Source organism: Dipodomys spectabilis, unplaced genomic scaffold (genome assembly GCF_019054845.1).
Source record: "Dipodomys spectabilis isolate Male_0828 unplaced genomic scaffold, ASM1905484v1 ptg000015l, whole genome shotgun sequence".
Classification (NCBI taxonomy): domain Eukaryota; kingdom Metazoa; phylum Chordata; class Mammalia; order Rodentia; family Heteromyidae; genus Dipodomys; species Dipodomys spectabilis.
The window spans coordinates 3,268,086-3,287,652 of NW_024870692.1; the positions used below are offsets into that span (position 1 = coordinate 3,268,086).

The 19,567-nt window shown below is 37.1% G+C and overlaps 1 protein-coding gene across 1 annotated transcript in view; it reads left to right on the top strand.

The window, feature by feature from the left end:
- The window catches only part of Rab2a (RAB2A, member RAS oncogene family), an 81,106-nt gene that overhangs the window by 37,396 nt on the left and 24,143 nt on the right, over window positions 1-19,567 (top strand). Inside the window, exons 4-6 of the mRNA XM_042666006.1 lie at window positions 9,064-9,146; window positions 9,801-9,893; window positions 13,702-13,813. Of these exons, the coding sequence (XP_042521940.1) occupies window positions 9,064-9,146; window positions 9,801-9,893; window positions 13,702-13,813 (288 nt within the window). The remainder of the gene's footprint in view (window positions 1-9,063; window positions 9,147-9,800; window positions 9,894-13,701; window positions 13,814-19,567) is intronic.

Below are 19,567 nucleotides of genomic sequence, written 5' to 3' on the forward strand. Positions count from 1 at the left end.
ATGATGAGGGAAGAAACTATATCTGATTTAGTTTTGCATCTTGCATTCTTTGCTCAGTGACAGATACAGTGTTTGGTAAATTTTACTATACTACTAAGTATAGAATCTCATGTTGTGTTGAAAACGGTGACTGATCGAGATATTCATAAACTGCTTTGCTAAATGGAAACTCTTGTACAACTATTTAAAGATAATTTTAAAAACTTTTAACAAGTTAAACATAATTTATTCATTTATTTATTTTTTGGGTCTGGTTGTGGGGCCTGAACTCTGGGCCTGGGCGCTGTCCCTCAGCTCTTCAGCTCAAGGCTAGTGCTCTATCACTTGAGCCACAGTGCCACTGCCGGCTTTTTTCTTTTTGCTTATGTGGTGCTGAGGAATCGAACCCAGGCCTCAGGCAGGCAAGGCAAGCGTTCTACCACTGAGCCACCTTCCCAGTCCAACATAATTTTTTAAAATTATATTTAATTTAAAAAAATTTTAATAGAATTCTCTCTAAACAAGTTGTAGCATCATTGATTATTCAGGAAACATCTACCAAGTGCACAGTTTCAGAAAAGGAAAATAATTATTACTCTGCTATACTTTAGGCACAAACTACCTCGTTTTGTAATTCTAGTTTATTTTACTGTTCTTTTCTTTGGGGGGAGGTGCTGTCAGGGGATTTAACTCAAGGCCTCATGTTTGCTAGGTAGGCATTCTACCACTGGAGCCATGGCAGTAGCCCTTGGTTCTTTTTCCTATTTTTTCTGAGAGAGACTTGTATTTTTTTTTTTTTTTGTCCTGGGCCAGCCTGGACCATAGACCTCCTACATATGCCTCCTCCAAACTGGGATCACAGTCCGGTGCCACCAAGTCCAACTTGTCAGTAGAGATAAGGTGTTTGCTTTGACTATCTGGCCTGGAACCAAGATCCTCCCAATCTCTACCTTCTGAGTAGCTGATATTGCAGGTGTATGACACTGCACCTAACCCTTGTCTATTGTTGTTTTATTCTTAAAATACTGTGTAAACATGAGCAAGCCCTTCATTCCCCAGTTGTCTCTTTTTGTAAAATCTCCTGTTTTTAGTTTATTTTCTCCCAGGAGAAGTCTTTAAAAAGAAATCTCAAGTAACTTACTAAGCTAGACAATATGAGAGGGAAATAGAAGACAACCCCTGTTTGTACTTCTCTAGGAAGACAGAGTAGTGCTTTTCTTCCTCCGTGTCGAAAAGAGACTCTTGTGCCATTGAACACATCATAACCTCTACCAAAGAATTCCAGAGTTCATAGAATGTATGGTTTTAGGAACCAGTAACCAATTCCTGATTTTAGCTAAGCATGTTGGTCCTTCTTATAATTGTAGCACTGAGGAGGCTAAGGCAGAAGGATCATAAATTTGAGGTCAGCCTGAGATACATTTCAAGTTAAAGGCCAACCAGGGCTGAAGAAAAGGAAAGTTGTATTTTGCTTGGCCTGGTAGCTCAAGGCTCGGCTCGGCCATTTGAGACATGCCTCCAGCCTGGCTTTTGCTTGTTATTTGAAGATGGAGTCTCAAAGACTTATCTGCCTGGTCTGTCTTTGAACCACAGTCCTCTGATCTTATCATCCCTAGTAGCTATAAAATTATATTTGTGAGCCACCATCTATCTGCCCAGCCAGAAAGTTATTTCTTGAAGCTTTGTTTTAGAGATTTGTATTCTTTTTTTTTTTTTTTAATGTATCTGCCAGTAGATAACTCTTTGGAGTTCTTCACACCATCAAGTCAGTTTTGCAGTTGAAAACAACTATAAAAATCTATCAGTGACTACCCTAAAGAGACTTTTTTTTTTTAAAGCAAAGCCAAATATGTCAACCAGATAACCAGATTAAGTAAATGAAGAAAGAAACCCATTTCCTCTCCACTTACTGGTGGAAGAGTGGTAGAGAAGTCTGTTCTCTGTTAGGCCCTATCCACCTTTTTATATTTATAAATGTTTTGCTCATCAATAAGAGCTAATGAAATTATTAGCAAAATTCTGTGGACACTTAAAATCTCCCCTCAAGAAGCTAGAAGGAGGACACAGAATCAGAAGGAAACAGGGGAAAACATAAAACAGATTGGCCCATCAGCTGCACTGAACATTGATAAACTAAGCAACTCAAGGGCAGCGATGGGAGGGAGGGAATAAGAGGGAAAGAGAAAACAGCTTACACTAAGCAAAAGGAAAGAAATGTACATATCACCGAATGTGGAAGACATAGTTGTATTGTCTAATCTCATAGAATTCACAAACATTATAGAACATGATAATGATACTTTGCCTTATGAACAAGACACAAACACATTTGTGTCTTTAACTATCACTATCTCACAATACTGTGAAATTTGTGAATTTTATGTAATCACTTAATCTCAGTAAAAAAATATTTTTTTTAAAAAAAGCTCCCCCAAGACTGATGCTCTACCACTTGAGCCACAGTTTCAAGTGTTTAATTTGAACTAAAACTTAAGGACTTTCCTGTTCCCAGCAGGCTTTGAACCTGGATTCTCAGATTTCAGCCTTTTGAGTAGCTAGGATTACAGATGTAAACCACTGTCATGTGCCTCTACAACATTTTAAAGCATTCAGCAACCACTGTTCTTTTTAGGTATTTACAGCTCTAGTTCATCCTCCCAGGAGCTGCTTTAGTTTCTATCAGAAACTTTTTTCAAAGTCCAGATTTAAATAGTCCAAGTTAACATTGGCACCATCCTCTCTGTCAATAAAAACCAGCCTAAAAATCAGTTTGCTTCTCTGAAATCTGATTGTCACCCAAAATAGGTTTAGGTAGAAGGTTTCAAAATCATTTAATGATAGCAATTTTAAGGGTTTTTTTTTTCTTTTTTCTTTTTTCCAGGGCTGAGGACCAAACCCAGAGCCTTGCGTGCACCAGGCGGGCGCCCTTCCGCTGGGCTAAACCCCCAGCCCCAATGATAGCAATTTTAGAAGTATATGAGAGTTTGATGTTTAGACAGTGAATAACTTGACTACAATTTTTTATTTTGTTCTTGTTTCCTGTTTTATATAGCTCAAGTTTTGAGATAGATAACTAGAAATGAAAAAGTAAGAGTAGTATAGTAAAAGTAACTCACCTACCTCTTAGTTTTATAGCTTCATTGGCTCTTGAGGATCAATCATGATAACATATTTTACTTCCTACTATAAATACACTCATTACTATGAATTAGACTGTCCCTCAAAGAGAACTAAAGAGGAAGAGCACATTTGAACATTATGTTCCTTTTTTCTAATCAGTAGTATTAGGACTGAAAGACCACATGAAAGTACCTTTAGATTTGTGAGGAGAGAACGATAGCAGAGAAGCTAGGCAAGCTGCGTAGCTTTGTGGAAAAAAAATGAGAGGTTGAAACTAATTCTCCAAGGGAATAAAAATCATACAGGTAGAGGAAGGATAATAGTTTTTCAGGCAGGGAGTTAAGGACATTATAAAAGCAAGAATAGTCAGGCACCAGTAGAAGGGGAAAAAAATCAACTATATGAACAAACATTTAATCTATGTACTTATTTATTGGGTGTTTAAGAGGCTCACTAGATAGTATAGATAGTATAAGGTAGCCTTAACCATGTGATCGCCTGTCTCAGACTCCCACACCTGAGAGTACAGTATATTATATCTCACCTGGCTACAAAACATTTATTGAGTAATAAAAAAACTTCTTGAAGTCAGATTCTTAAGAGCTTAGAACTTTAATACAAGCAAGCTACTTTAAAAATTTTGGGCAATGCCATACTATATGTAAAGTATATATTTTGTAGAGAAAAATAGAGGAAAGATGATCACGAGTTGCCAGCCTGGATTACAAAATTGATGTCAGCAGTTAGGGGAAAGCAATTTTAGGTGAACTGATACTTGACTATTGTAAGGTACTTTTTTAATTCAAAAATTATAACCGGGCGCTGGTGGCTCACGCCTGTAATCCTAGCTACTCAGGAGGCTGAGATCTGAGGATCGCGGTTCAAAGCCAGTCTGGGCAGGAGAGACCGTGAGACTCTTATCTCCAATAAACCACCAGGAAACCGGAAGTGGCGCTGTAGCTCAAGTGGTAGAGCGCTTGCCTTGAGCTGAAGAGCTGAGGGACAGCACTCAGGCCCAGAGTTCAAGCCCCATGACTGACCAAAAAAAAAAAAAAAAATTATACTTGCTTTTTGAGAACTAACATCCACAAAAGAACATCTTTGTTTGCATTTTCACATGACAAACATTTCACATTTCACATAGCTGTGCTTGGAGCCATCATGGAAGAGGAGCAGGCACTGTTTCACAGTTCCTCTCGCCTGTCCTTTCAGGACTTCTTCTTCTTCTTTTTTTTTTTTTTAATTTTGGGAGGCATTTCTTTTCTTTTTTATGTAAATAAGATTTAAACGGTGCAAATGGTCAAGTTTCTTTGATTTAATGACTCATTTGGAAAATGAAGGCCTTTCAAATTTGTTCTATCACTGATTCTAATTCAAGGTGTTTCTGAAAATATGCATGCCTGTTACCTCAAGGCCAACTTATTACATGTATGTGGGTATCTTACTGACATTTTGGGTATTATACTGACATTTTTATGCAGTCAACCACCCTTTTATTTTTAGATGAAAGATTCTCATGTTCCAGTCTGGCACTCCTGATTCTAGCTAGTTTGCTTCCTGGTGCTTATACAGCCATTCTTTGTTTCATTAAATGGATTTTTCTCTTTTATATGATGAGCTACTATCAGAAATGCCTTACAAAGATTTCTGTCTCAGGGCTGGGAAGGTGGCTCAGTGGTAGAGCACTTGCCTTGTATGCATGAGGCCCTAGGTTCAATTCCTCAGTACCACATAAGCAAAACGAAAAAAACTGGAAGTGGTGCTGTGGCTCAAGTGGTAGAGCACTAGCCTTGAGCTGAAGAGCTGAGGGACAGCGCCCAGGCCCAGAGTTCAGGCCCCACGACTGGACACCCCCCCCCAAAAAAAAAAAAGATTTCTGTCTTGTTTGGTTTCAAGCTTCAAAACCCTTCAAATGCAACATCTATATTTAAGTTAACATTCTTTATGTTATGTAGACCAATCAGTTTAGACAGGCATGCATAAAACACTTTTTTTTTTTTTTTGGTCGGTTGTGGGGCTTCAACTCTGGTCCTGGGCACTGTCCCTGAGCTCTTTTTTTTTTGGGGGGGGGGGTCCGGTCGTGGGGTCTGAACTCTGGGCCTGGGCACTGTCCCTCAGCTCTTCAGCTCAAGGCTAGCGCTCTACCACTTGAGCCACAACGCCACTTCTGGCTTTTTTTTCCTGCTTATGAGGTGCTGAGGAATCGAACCCAGGGCCTCAAGCATGCAAGGCAACTGCTGTACCACTGAGCCACCTTCCCAGCCCTGTCCCTGAGCTCTTGAGCTCAAGAATAGCGCTCTACCACTTGAGCCACAGTGCCACTTCTGGCTTTTTCTGCTTATGTGGTGCTGAGAAGTTGAATCCAGGCTTCTTGTATGTAAGGCAAGCACTCTACCACTGAGGCACTTCCCAGCACTAAAACACTTTCTTTTTTTTTTTTTTTTTTTTTGGTCATGGGGCTTGAACTCTGGGCCCAGGCGCTGTCCCTCAGCTCAAGGGTAGCGCTCTACCACTTGAGCCACAGCACCACTTCCCTAAAACACTTCTTAAAAACCAAATTATTTTGTTTTAGTATGGTCAAGAAAATTCACCGCTGGATTGCTTTTTTGCTGTTAGTTTGGATATGATTATAGAGAAACCATAACAAAACACTATTGTACAAGGTTGATCAAGGCTGCCAGTAGCATTACCAGAAACCAGGCCAAGGTGTCTTATTCTCATACAAGAAGTCAGGCTTTGAATCTGAAGACTTCTGAATATGCATCTTCATTTACTATAAAATAATCATAAATTTAAGACTCATGGCTAAATTTTAGTCTTTGGTTAGAATGTATACTTTTTATTTGCTTACATTTCTGTCTGATTGTGTATTAATAAGCAAAATCCAGATTCAAGAGTGACATTGATCAAGATACATTGTACTTATAACATGACTTAGGGGATTGTAATTCCTTGTACAGCAGCTTAATAAAACTTTTTTTTTTTTTTGCCAGTTCTGGGGCTTGAACTTAGGGCCTGGGTGCTGTCCCTGAGCTTTTTTGGCTCAAAGCTAGCACTCTACCACTTGAGCCACAGTGCCACTTCCAGCCTTTTCTGTTTATATCATACTGAGGAATTGAGCCCTGGGCTTCACGCTTGCTAGGCAAGCACTGTATCACTAAGCCACATTCCCAGCCATAAAACTTTTTTTTTACAAATCGAGATTTAGCTGGGCGTTGGTGACTCATGCCTGTAATCCTAGCTACTCAGGCTGAGATCTGAGGATCATGGTTCAAAGCTAGCCCCAGCAGGAAAGTCTGTGAGACTCTTATGTCCAAAAAAAACACCAGAAAACTGAAAATGGTGCTGTGGCTCAAGTAGTAGAGCACTAGCTTTGAGCTTAAGAGCTGAGGGAAGCATCCAGGCCCAAAGTTCAAACCCCATGACCAGCCAAAAAAAAAAAAAATTTACAGATTTAGTGGATTCAGTATGAATTAGTGCATTGTAGAAGTCATTTCCATTTTGGAACATATTTTCTGTTCTTTGCAGATTTGGGGATGATTTGGGGAAGATTTATAGGAGTTTTTTTTTTTCCTTTTCCTAAGTTTATTTCCCTTTTTGTTATTTGGCACTTTGGCTCAAGTGGTAGAGCCCTAGCCTTGAGCTAAAGAGCTGAAGAACAGCGCCCAGGCCCAGAGTTAAAGCCCTATGACCCGTGGGAGGAGAGGGGGAGTTTTTAATCTTAAGTTTTCCCATGCTAAGCAATTAGAAAAGGAAAATGAATCTCTAGTCCATTTTAAATTTATATTTTAAAGGACTGTTTAGAAAGGTATTATATACACATATATATAATTTTGTGCTTCTAGGTATCATTGATCTTTTTTTTTTTTTTTAATTTATTTTTTGGTCCTGGGGCTTGAACTCAGATCCTGGGCTCTATCCCTGAGCCTCTCTGTGCTCAAGGTTAGTGCTCTACCACTTGAGCCATAGCACCATTTCTGGCTTTTTCAGAGTAGTTTATTGGAGATGAGTCTCACAGACTTTGCTGTCCAGGCTGTCTTCAAATGATGATCCTCATCTCAACCTCCTAAGTAGCTAGGATTATAGACATGAGCCTCCAGTGTCCTGCTAGAGTCATTGATTTTTATCCTCAAAATGTGAAATGGGTTGGTTATTTTTGCAGCTTTTTTAATGTGATGGCTTTCTCTTAATTTAGCATAAAACATTCTAAGGGCTAGACTTTTTGCCAAAAAAAGAGTTTTTGTTGTGAATTTCTATATAAAAGTTATTGAATTTTTAGCAAAACCACCTATTTAAGTAGGATAGAGGATTGACAGTTTTGTGCATGTAGCTAAGACATTTGGTTTTCTTCTTCCATTCAGCAAGCTTTCTATGTATTAAACTGAGTCTAGGCACTAAGGATAAGTGATATTGAAGGAAATTTAGTTGGAGAGCCCAGGAATAAGCTCTTAGGGAGCTTATTGGGGCAGAACTAGGCTTTATATTTACATTGGAAAATCAGAACTGAGAGTATATGTAAACCTGACTGTTTTTCAAGTCAATAGACTTGGGGAAAAAAAAAGTTAAAACCATCTTTATGTTTACCTAATTATTCTCAAAGATAGAAGTGATTAGAGCTGAGGATGTTAGCTCATTGGTAGGCACTTGCCTAGCATGTACTATCCCCAGCACTACAGATTAAAAATATAAAATAACTTATGATATAAGCTGTCTTGGTTTTAAACTCAGAGGCAGTAATCATACTCCTCATCAACCTATACTCCTCATCAACCTTTCTTAAAAACAATGTTAAGCCTGGCACCAGTGGCCTAGCTACTCAGGAGACTGAGATCTGAGGATCACAGATAAAAGCCAACCTGGGCAGGAAAGTCCAGAGACTCTTATCTCCAGTTAACCACCAGAAAACTGGAAGTGGCACTGTGGCTCAAGTGGTAGAGTACTTGCCTTGAGCTGAAGAGCTCAGGGCCAGTGCCCAGGCCCAAAGTTCAAGCACTATGATGGACAAAAAAAAACAAAAAACAAAAAAACAGAATGTTAGTACTGTGAATTAGAAAAAAATTATTTAAGTTTGCATAATCTTTAGTGTGTTTCATAAGTGGATATAGAGATGACTTACATCCTGGTGCTTTTTAACAAACTATATATCAAATATAGGGAAATAAATATACAGAAGATAATTAAATACATTCAGAACCATTTTCTGTTTTTTATAATAAAATGATTACTCAAACAATTCCATCTTGTGACTATTGAAAGCTCACTGCAGCTTCTGATATAACTGATAAAATCTGCATCCATGGCCTTCCAACAACCTTTACACCAGCAGATGGTGGGCGTAAAGATGTCATTCATCATTTATTTACAATGGACTTTATTTATTCTAGTGTCAACAGCTGCCCCAGGGAATTGGTTATTGAATTCAAATATGAGGCTCTGGGTTATTTGTTTCCTTTCAAATTTGTCTTCAGAGCTTAGTTGCTAGGAGTCCATTCTGTGCTCTAATAATGATTCATGTATTGTGAAGCCATTCAGTAAATTGGGATGTCAGGGATTGCCAGAAAGGGTTAAGGGTCTTGTTTGAAGGTGTGAAGATGGTTGCAGGAATGGCTGCTTATGCATCCTAGTGACTTTTGAGCAGTGGTATTATGTGACTTTTGCTTAAGACTGATACTCATAAGACAATATCTTGGAAATGAACTGTACAATTTGAGGGGGTGTTAGCAGGGAGGGAAAGTGGGAGAAAAATGAGGGAGGGGTAACAAGTTAGACAAGAAATGTACTCACAACCTTACATATGTAACTGAACCCCCTATACATAATCTTGACAATACATTTTTTTAAAGACTGATGAAGTTTTCTTCTTTATTCTTTCCTTCCCTTCTTCCTCATAGACTAATGTATAAATAACATAAAAATATAGTGGATGTCATTTTAAGGAAAACTCAACCTTTTCTCTTCTCACAGGCAGGACAAGAGTCCTTTCGATCTATCACAAGGTCATATTACAGAGGGGCAGCGGGGGCTTTACTAGTGTATGATATTACAAGGTGAGTACTAGTTAGTTTTGCCAAGAAAGTACAAGAAAATATTTCTAAATAAGCATGGCTAATATTAATAAGTATAGCTTTTCTTTATTTCTATGCTACTCATCTTTAAAACTGTCTTAACTCCAATTTAAATTTACTATAAAATTCCTGCAACTGAATTCCTTTTCTCATTCATTCATTCATTCATTCATTCATTCATTATTTATGCCTGTTCTAGAGCTTGATAACTCACTCACAGCTAACAGTCTACCACTGAGCCATACCTCCAGTCTGGCTTTTTTGCTAGTTAACTGAAAATAGTCTCAGGAATTTTTCTGTGTAGGCTGGCTTCAAACTATGATCCTCCAGTCTTTCTTTACTGAGTAGCTAGGATTATAAGAGTGAGCCCCTGGTGCTTGGCCCCTGTTCTTATTTAGATAAGCATCTCAAATTAATGGCGTTGGTAATATTTATTCATTGCAATTTTCTCAGTTGTGATTGCATATAATTTCTAAACTGATATGTAATCAATGTACTCTAAGCCCAGACATGATACATGCTTCTCATGTAAGTAGATAAGACTAAAAATGGTTAATGTGAACATAATGTATACTGTTTATTGTGGACTTCTAAGGGAATGGTTTGCAAAAGTAACCACTGTTTTATGTTGTTTAGGAGAGATACATTCAATCATTTGACAACCTGGTTAGAAGATGCCCGCCAGCATTCCAATTCCAACATGGTCATAATGCTTATTGGAAATAAAAGGTAAAAGGATGGGTTTGGAGCTTACTTGACATTAGTGACGAACATGTAGTTTACTATATATGTGAATACTTTTTTGTAAATTTGCCTACATGGAATTGATTGACTATTTTTAAAAGATTAGAGCTGGGCGCTGGTGGCTCACACCTGTAATCCTAGCTATTCAGGAGGCCGAGAGCTAAGGAACATGGTTCAAAGCCAGCGGGGCAGGAAAGTCCATAGATGCTTATATCCAGTTACCCACCAGAAAACCGGAAGTGGCGCTGTGGCTCAAGTGGTAGTAGAGTGTTTGCCTTGAGCTGAAGAACTCAGGGTTAGCACCAAGGCCCAGAGTTAAAGCCCCATGATCGACCAAAAAAAAAAAAAAAAGTATTTCTTTAGATTTTTAAAATACATACAATAAACTCTCTTAGAAATGACTGTTATTGTTATTATTTGATATTTTTTGTTCAAAGGTATACTTTTTAAAATAATCTAGAGTTTTATCTGACTACTGAGATAAAGCTCATCTACCTGAGGAAGTAACTGTTAGGAATTATCTAAGTTGTTTTAAATACTTGGCAGTAGAAATAAGTCTGCAGAACTCAAAAAATTGCTACTTCTTTTTTTAAATTTAAGGTTCATTGTTTCAATTATTAATACTATGCAGTGATGAAATAAATGAATTTTAAAGTCCTAAAACATTGTTAATGTTGTTTAGTAATTATTAGCTTTATATTAGTGTCAAACTGATGTTGTTTTTTTCAGTGTTATTTTACTTGGAGAGTTTTTTAGACAATGATAAATATTGACAAGGTGACTTTAAAATTTGTATACAATGCCAAAGCTATACACTGCCATAACTAACAACTTTAAGGTGAACAGAATTGAAGGATTTACTTATTTTAGTACTGTGGTTTTAAGATTTATTATATAAAGCTACTAAATCTGATATTGACATAATTATTATCTTTCTGTTGTTATGGAAAAATAAGGAAAAAATTACTTTAAAAAGAAAAGGTTTGTTTTAGCTCATAGTTTTACATCTCAGGCCCTGGTAATTTGGCTCTGTTGCTTTTGATTCTGTGACAAGGCAGTAGTAGTACATCATGGCAGAAACTACTTACCTCATGGTAGTACAAAAGGTGGAGGGAGACAGGGTTCCATTATCCCCTGAAAAGCACACTCCTGCTAACCTAATTTCTGTCTTAAGTAGGCCCAACCTCCTAAAGTTTTTACCACCTCCCAGTAGCACCATCTGCTGGGGGCTAACCCTTCAACCTATGAACTTCTGTGGAGCATTAAAGATCCCACTTTATAACAGAAAATATATCACTAAGTATATCTATACCTGTATGGTCAGTCAATTTTTGATAGAGGCACTTACACAGTGAAGGAAACGTTAATCTTTTCATTAAAAGGTCCTTGAATTGTTGAAGAAGATAACCGCTAGTGGGATCTACCACTTTGGAAAAAATTGAGTAGTTCCTCTAGAAACTGAACATATATCCACTGTACTGTCTATACATTACTCCTAGATGTTTATCCATATTAACAACAAAAATATATTTTCATATGTAAAGTATTGCACACATGGTTATAGCAGATTTATTTGTCATGGCCCCAAGTTAATTGGCAGTCCAAATGCTGATTGACATACATAGATATGTATTTAATTTCAACTACTTTTCTGTCAGTTATAACTCAAGCTATTAAAAAAGATTCTAAAGTAACATTGTATAAATATGATTTTAAAGTTTATTATTTTAATCAAAACAGGTTTATTAAGAGATAATACTTAAGTGACATGTGCATTATAAAAATTCAAATACATAGAGGAAAAACTGAGCATAGTGTTTACATAAGAAATGTTTTACCCTCCCCCACAGTATAACCCCTGCTTCCACTGTATTACATGTCGGTATAATTTGTGGAGGGGAAGGGGAAAAACAAATCATTTAAATAGGGATACAGGTGGACCCATTGCAACAATGAGATGTACAAGTCGTTGTGTAGAAAATGAACTTTACAACTTTGGTGGGGGGGGAGGAGGATGGGGTGGGGGGTCGGAGGGAGGATGGGAATGGATGGGAAACAAAGGAGGAGGCTACAATGCTTGATAAGAAATGTACTCATTATCTTGCCCATGTAATTGTAATCCCTCTGTACAGTATTTTCACAATAAAAAAAAAGAAAAAAAATGTTTTAGTACTCATAGGATCATATGTAAGAATCTAATGAAAAAGGACAGAGAAAAATAAAATGTTACTGGAAAAAGTGAATTGGGATAGATATCAAAATAAGGAAGAATCAAATTTTAAATTAGATGCATTAAGTAGTAGGAAGCCAGTGAAGGAATTTGAGAAGGGAAGTTACCCAGTCAGAATGACAGATGACACAAATTTTTCTTACTGTGGCACTTAAAATGGTTATATAAGCCAGGTACAGCTGGCTCACATCTGTAATCCTAGCTACTCAGGAGGCTAGATCTGAGGATCGCAATTCAAAGCCAGCTTGGGCAGGAAAGTCTGTGAGACTCTTATCTCCAGTAAACTACTCAGAAAAAGCTGCAAGTGACTCTGTGGCTCAAGTGGTAGAGTGCTCACCTTGAGCAAAAGAAGCCCAGGGATAGAGCCCAGCCCCAGAGTTCAAGCCCCAGGAACGGCAAAAAAAATTAAAATAAAAAAAATGCTTATATAAGAAATAGGAAGCAGAATTTAAAAGGATGAAAGTTTTGGGGTTTTTGTTTTGTGGGTGGAGATCTGGGGTTTGAACTCAGGAACTGAGCACTGTCTCTGAGTGTTTTTGCTAAAGGCTACCTATCACTCTACCATAGCTCCACTTCTTTGGAAGATTTTTGGTGGTTAATTGGGGATAAGAGTCTCACAGACTTTCCTACCAAGGTTGGCTTCAAACTACTATTCTCAGCTCTCAGTCTCCTAAGTAGATAGGATTACAGGCATGAGCCACCAGTGCCCAGCAAGGATGAGTTTTTAATAGAAAAAGTACTGTAATAGAATCTAAACAAAAAAGGTCAAAAAACAGTAAAAGATAGAGACATAAGTAATGGAAGCAGCTTAAATGAGATGAAAGAAATCTGAAATCTGATAAAATTATGTATCAAGTATAGATGGAATTTCACAGCTATTATAAAGTAATAATAAATAATAAAGTTTTTTAAACTTTCACACACGAAAAAAACCACAGTAGAAAAAGATTGCTACTTTTCCTTCTTCTGCACTAATATAATTCTGGTAAGGTGAAACTCAGTTGAATAGTTTCTTCCAAACTTTCTGGCTTGGCTTAGGCTTTGTCTTTCTTTTTGTCTCTACCCTTTTCCCATAGTTTTTGCTCTAAAGAGAAACAGAAACAAACTAAGATTAATGATCTAATTGTTTTTTGAACACTTTGGATTGAATTGAACAATTTCTTAGGACTTCTGGGAGTTGGAACCATATTTCATAGAAATGTAGAATGATCAAAAGATGAAAAAATAAGCCCTCATCTTTCAAATCATTTTCTTTGAGCAAAATGTTTTTCTTGGTAATCCACTGCTCAGAAGCAGGATGTTGGACTGGCAGCTCCCTTCAGGTGTTTGCATTCTGTGACTCTTAACTAGGAATCTTTCTTTTGCTGGATTGTTGGGTTTTTTTAAAAGTAGACAGTGTATTCTAGGCATTTTGACCTTTACAATACTATGAATAGTACAGTCAAGTGTTAAAAGTTAATTGAAAAGAATGGTCAGCTTAACTTAGAATTCTACGGTACACTTGTCACGGGAGCCTTGTACTGTGTTGATTAATAATGTGACCCTTTTGTATCCTGGGTTTAGTGATTTAGAATCTAGAAGAGAAGTAAAAAAAGAAGAAGGCGAAGCTTTTGCACGAGAACATGGACTTATCTTCATGGAAACTTCTGCCAAGACTGCTTCCAATGTAGAAGAGGTAAAAATAAGAGGCCCTTTTAAATGTGCATCATCTTTTTACTTCCAGAAATGTTTCATATATCTTAACATTTATTTACTGGTGCTCACTTCCAAAGTCTTCTGGTCCATGATAACCCTTGAATGCCATAAAGTACTTTTTATCTTTCTTTTGAAATACCTTATAACATTACTGTGTTTTGTTTTTGTAGTGGTACTGGGGGTTTGAATTCAGGGTTTGAACTTGGCCTTGCTAGGTTTGTGTTCTGCCCCCTGAACCACACTTCTAGCTTTGATTCCTCTTCCCTCCTAGTTACTTTTAGCATATTTGGCTTGCTTTTGGTCTTGGCACATGCTTGAGCCAATTTTTGTCTACATTAGGCTCCCCATCATTGCTGGAATCACAAATATGCTAGCTTCCCTTTGTGTAGATAAGAGTCTCAGAAAGATTTTTTTTTTTTTTGCCCAAATTGGTCTGGAACTGTGATCCTCCCAGTGTCAGCTTCCTGTGTAGCTTTAAACAACAGACTTGTGCCACTGTGCCCAGCCATGGATTGAAAAGATATCACTATCTATAGTTTCTTTCCCACCTAATCTGACCTTAAACCATTGTCCTGCCCATCTTAGTCCCCAACTAGCTGAGATTAAGAGTGGCTAGCACCTGGCTCTAACATTCATTTTCTATGAGATTGTAATCTTCTGAAGCTTTCTTGAGACCTGTATTGTGTTACTATATCTATATAATATTACTGCTGGGTAACATTATTCAAAGCCCGGAGATTCTGCCATCTTTACTAGATGAAATTCACATTATTTCAATTGTTTCCACTAATCCTGCATAGTTAGTTTTTTAATGCATCATTTTTATATTGTATGTATTTCAATATAGTATTTATATATATACTACGTAAGGTAAATGTATTACTGTGTTTTTATTTTAACAAAAGGAAATCAGGCTAAGAAATTATTCAAAGTATTGCTAATTTCTACTGCAGGAAATTCTAGAAAACAACACTATCTTCAACATAGTTCTACAGTCAGTACATGTTTGGTTTTTTGTTTTGCTTGTTTTGGCAATTCTGGGGATGAAACTCAGGGTTTTGTGCTTGTTAGCAGTCATTCATCCATGTAAGCCATGTTTCTAGCACCAGTCAGTAAATATTTAAGAATAATGCCTGCAGCTCTTCTAATTAACCTTTAAATCTATAGCACTTGTATTTTCACTGAAGAATTCTTTCTTAGGTAAAATATTATAATTACCTAATTCAATGAAATATCTTGTGATGATTTTAAATGCATTTTCCAATAATGACAACTTGTTGATAGATAAGAGTAACATTCCATGTTATATAACACCCAGTGAGAAATCTGTTCCACCTTTGTCCAACTTCAGATAGACATGTAAATACCTGTTTCAAAGAGAAGTTCTTCTCTTAGAAATACTGCGTTTGAAAAAATCATAAAGACCACTTTATGAGGAAGAAGGAATTCAAGACATCTGAAACATGACCTTATTAATTATTAACAATATACATCTTGATTTTAAGAACTAAAATCCAAACTTGTCTGAATTTTACTATAACAAGTAGTAGTATTTATTAAGGGTACATTACTGCTATCGTTTTAGCTGAATATTTAAATGAAATATATACCTGAATGCTTTGGTGGGACTTATTACAAAAAAATTCAGTTGTGATTACTAAAGTGATTAAATTTGATCTGAGCAGAGATTTGCTTCATTTGTGAGAGAACAGGATTTTAACAGTGAAAATTAATTTGCCTACCAAAAGCCAGATTGTAAGAAATTTTCTGACATGATTTTATTTGTAAAGAACTTATAAATAAGCATCACATAATTATCCATTATTATCTAAAAAAACCTAAAAAATACTTTATCACTTGATAAAGTGTTTTAAAATGATGCCAGGTAGGGGCTAGGAAGGTGGCTCAGTGATAGAGTTCTTGTCTTGCATGCATGAGGCCCTGGCTTCTATTCTTCAGCACCACATAAGCAGAAAAAGCCGGAAGTGGCACTGTGGCTCAAGTGGTAGAGCACTAGCCTTGAGCTGAAGAGCCTAGGGACAGCGCCTAGTCCCAGAGTTTAGGCCCCATGACTGACGAATGAATGAATGAATGAATGAATGAATGAATAAAATGATGCCAGGTATCATGGTACACCTGTAACCTCAGCACTTGGGAGGCAGAAGCAGGAGAATCACAAGTTTAGAACCAGTCTGAGCTATATAGAAAGACTTACAAAGAAACAAAAAGATGAGGGACAATTTTGTGATCTAAAAGGGTAGAATTAAGGAGGGAAGGAACAGATGGGATGGGGGAAAATGACTGAAGGAGTGACTGATCAAGAAGCAGTTGATACTAAGATTGACATATAACCCTCCTTCTATAACTTTTTGAAGATCAAAGAAAGTTTTTAAATAATTTTTTTAAATGGAAAGAGTAGGATCAAACTTAAATTTTCTTTTTTCTTTTTGGCCAGTCCTGGGGCTTGAACTTAGGGTCTGGGCACTGTCCCTGAGCCTCTTTGTGCTCAAGGCTAGCTCTCTACCACTTGAACTACAGCACTACTTCCAGCTTTTTTGAGTAGTTTATTGGAGATAAGAGTCTCGTGGAGACTTTTCTGCCTAGGCTGGCTTGAAACTGCAGTCCTCACTTCAGCGTTTTTAAATAGCTAGGATTACAGGCATGAGTCACCGGTGCCCAGATAACTTAGCTTTCTTAATATGACTGGTTATGCATGAAAGTGATTGCCAAGATACTTCTGCCAACTTACTTTTCCTCATTATGAAATAAATACAAGAATTTTCTGAAAGATGGAGTGAAACAAAGCAGACCAATTTCAGATCTTATACCTGTGAAAACAAAATATTAACTTCCTTGGTTTTCATTTTTGTTTCATACTTCATAATGCCTACTAGAGAAACTGACAAACTGCAAAAGGCCCAATGGGCACAGGGGAAAAAAAGCTCACTCTAGACAAAGAACCAGGAAATGGTCATCTTGGTAACACAGAGAGCTCTTAGAAAATAACCACTTTTTACAGAAAAAAAAGTGAGGCACTATATGTACCATCTCTGGACAACTAAGGAGGTTTCCCACTATTATTTAACAGTGATGAAGTGAAACCATACCCCCTTGTTATAGTACTGTCAAAGGAAGCCAATTAGAACGGGAGTTTAAATAAGATGTAGACTCTCATAATTTAGCCTACAGAATGTCCAAGATTCCAATGAAAATCTCTCCTAAAACCAGGAAGCTCTCAAATCAAATGAAAACAGCTGTAGATGCCAATACCAAGATGAGAAAGATACTAGAATTACTAGACTAAGATTATGCTTTAAACTTTACAAAGAAAGGTTTGTTTTAGCTCATGGTTGTAGAGGTTCAAAATTGAGGGGCCACAGTCCTAAGATAGTAGGTAGTGAGATACTGGGAGAGGATATATGTGTGTATCCTTGAGCTAAGATTTTTAAATGCCTCAGTTAGGAACATGCTTGAAACAAATGAAAAATAATCTCAGCAAAAGTAGAAGGTTTCAGCAAAAGAAATGGTGTACACATGGCCAAGATCAAGAGCTATGTCATATACATCCAGTCCTGAGAATAGTCCAGAACTAGCATAAGAAATCCTGATGGTGAAGATATGACACATAGGATTACAGCTAAGGCCAGCCCAGGCAAAAAGATACTTAGACACTATGTCAAAGTTAACAATCTAGGAATGATGCTACATGTCTGTAGTCCTGGCTATGCCGGAGGCTGGAGGCAAAGGTAGGATTCTGGGCTGAAGCCAGTCCAGGCTAAATATGTGGTTCAAGTTGTAGAGCACTTACTGAGCAGACACAGGCCTAAAATATGTAGTTACTAGACATAGCTGTAAGATATTTAAAGCAAAAGACTGATAGAATTTTTATCTGAGGTGCACACAGGGTATGCTCCAAGATGGGCCACATGGGAGGCCATAAAATAAACCTCAGTAGGTTTCAAAGTATTTAGTCATACCAACTATATTCTCTGATCACAATGGTACTAAACTAGCAATGAATAAAAGATAACTGGAAAAACCTACAAACACATAGAAATCAAATGTACTTCTAATGTATAGTATTAAATGCACACAGTAGAAAAGAAAAGTCTCAAATTAATCTTTTTTTTTTTTTTTTTTTGCTATTCATGGGGCTTGAACTGTGGGCCTGGGTGCTGTTCCTCAGCTCTTCAGCTCAAGGCGAGCACTCTACCACTTGAGCCACAGCACCACTTCTGGTTTTCTGGTGGTTTATCAGAGATAAGAATCTCACAGACTTTCCTGCATGGGCTGGCTTTGAACCACAATCCTCAGATCTCAGCCTCCTGAGTAGCTAGGATTGTTGGCATGAGCCACCAGCACCTGGCAATTAAAAACTGAAAAGGAAAATAAAACTTAGGAAAATAGAAGGAAAGAAATGAAAACAGATTTTAGTGAAGTTGGGAACAAAACCAGTGCAACAAAAAGCTGGATTTTTTTTTAACATCAGTTAAACCAACAAACATAGCAAGACTGACAGGAAAGACAGTGCAAATTATCAACATCAATAACAAACTAAAAGTTTACTATAAGTCTTGCAGACACAAAAGGATAAGAAAGAATACTGTAAATGGATCAGTTTCTCAAAAGAAGAAAAATCAGCCTTACCCAGTGTGAAATAACCAAGTTGTATTTTTTTTTTTTGTCAGCCAGTAAGACTCTACAAGTTCCAATATAAGGATTTAAGGGTTTTGCAGCTCATACTTTTTTTTTTTTTTATTGTCGGTCATGGGGCCTGAACTGTGGGCCTGGGCGCTGTCCCTGACCTCTTCAGCTCAAGGCTAGCGCTCTACCACTTGAGCCACAGCTCATACTATCTTGTAAGGACCCATTTTATCTTCATCCTCTCCTTTTATGTTCAACTTTTCGTTTTTTATATACCTATAATCACCGCAAGGTGGATTCAACTTCTTAGGCATCCCATAATCCTACAGTAACATAAGAAGCTTATGTATGGCTTTGTAAAATCCAGTGAGTCAATGCAGACTTCTGACTTCCTAGTGGAATTACTCAGATCTGGTGAAGACTTGTTAAATAGTGGGTGTTTTAGCCTCATCTGGAATTACTTAACTGTATCTTTCATATGATTAACCTCACAAGATGAAATATAGATGAGATGTTAGGAAAATAAGTGGCTAGGTAGATGAAGAAACAGATAGATTGAGTATGGGAGGAGTCCTAGGGACTCTGCCCTGTCTGGGCTCACCCAGCCTCTAGGATCTTCAATGTGTTCAGCTGTCTGCAGGCTCTTGAAATAATTTGAATAGCCTATGATCTATTAAGGAAGTTGAATTTATAGTTTTGAAACTTCCCTCAAAGAAATCTCTAAGACCAGATGGTTTCACCAGAGAACAATACTAAACATATGTTTAATGAAGGAATGAACACCAATTCCAGACCATATTTTTTAAGAAAATAAGATAATAGAATACTTTTTATTTCATGAAATTAATACTGTCCCAACACTAAAATTAAAAACAATATTAAAAAAAGAGAAAAGTACAGGCTGATAGTTTTTAATAGATTCTTTAACAAAAATTTTGAGCAAAATCCCAACAGAGTTTCAATGTATATATGTGGATGTTTATGTAAAATATCTATACTATACACAGTTCTATTTGTGGCTTTTTGGTGGTTCCACAGTTCTACTTCTGGCTTTTTGGTAATTTGTCTTGCCTGGCTTTGAACCATGATC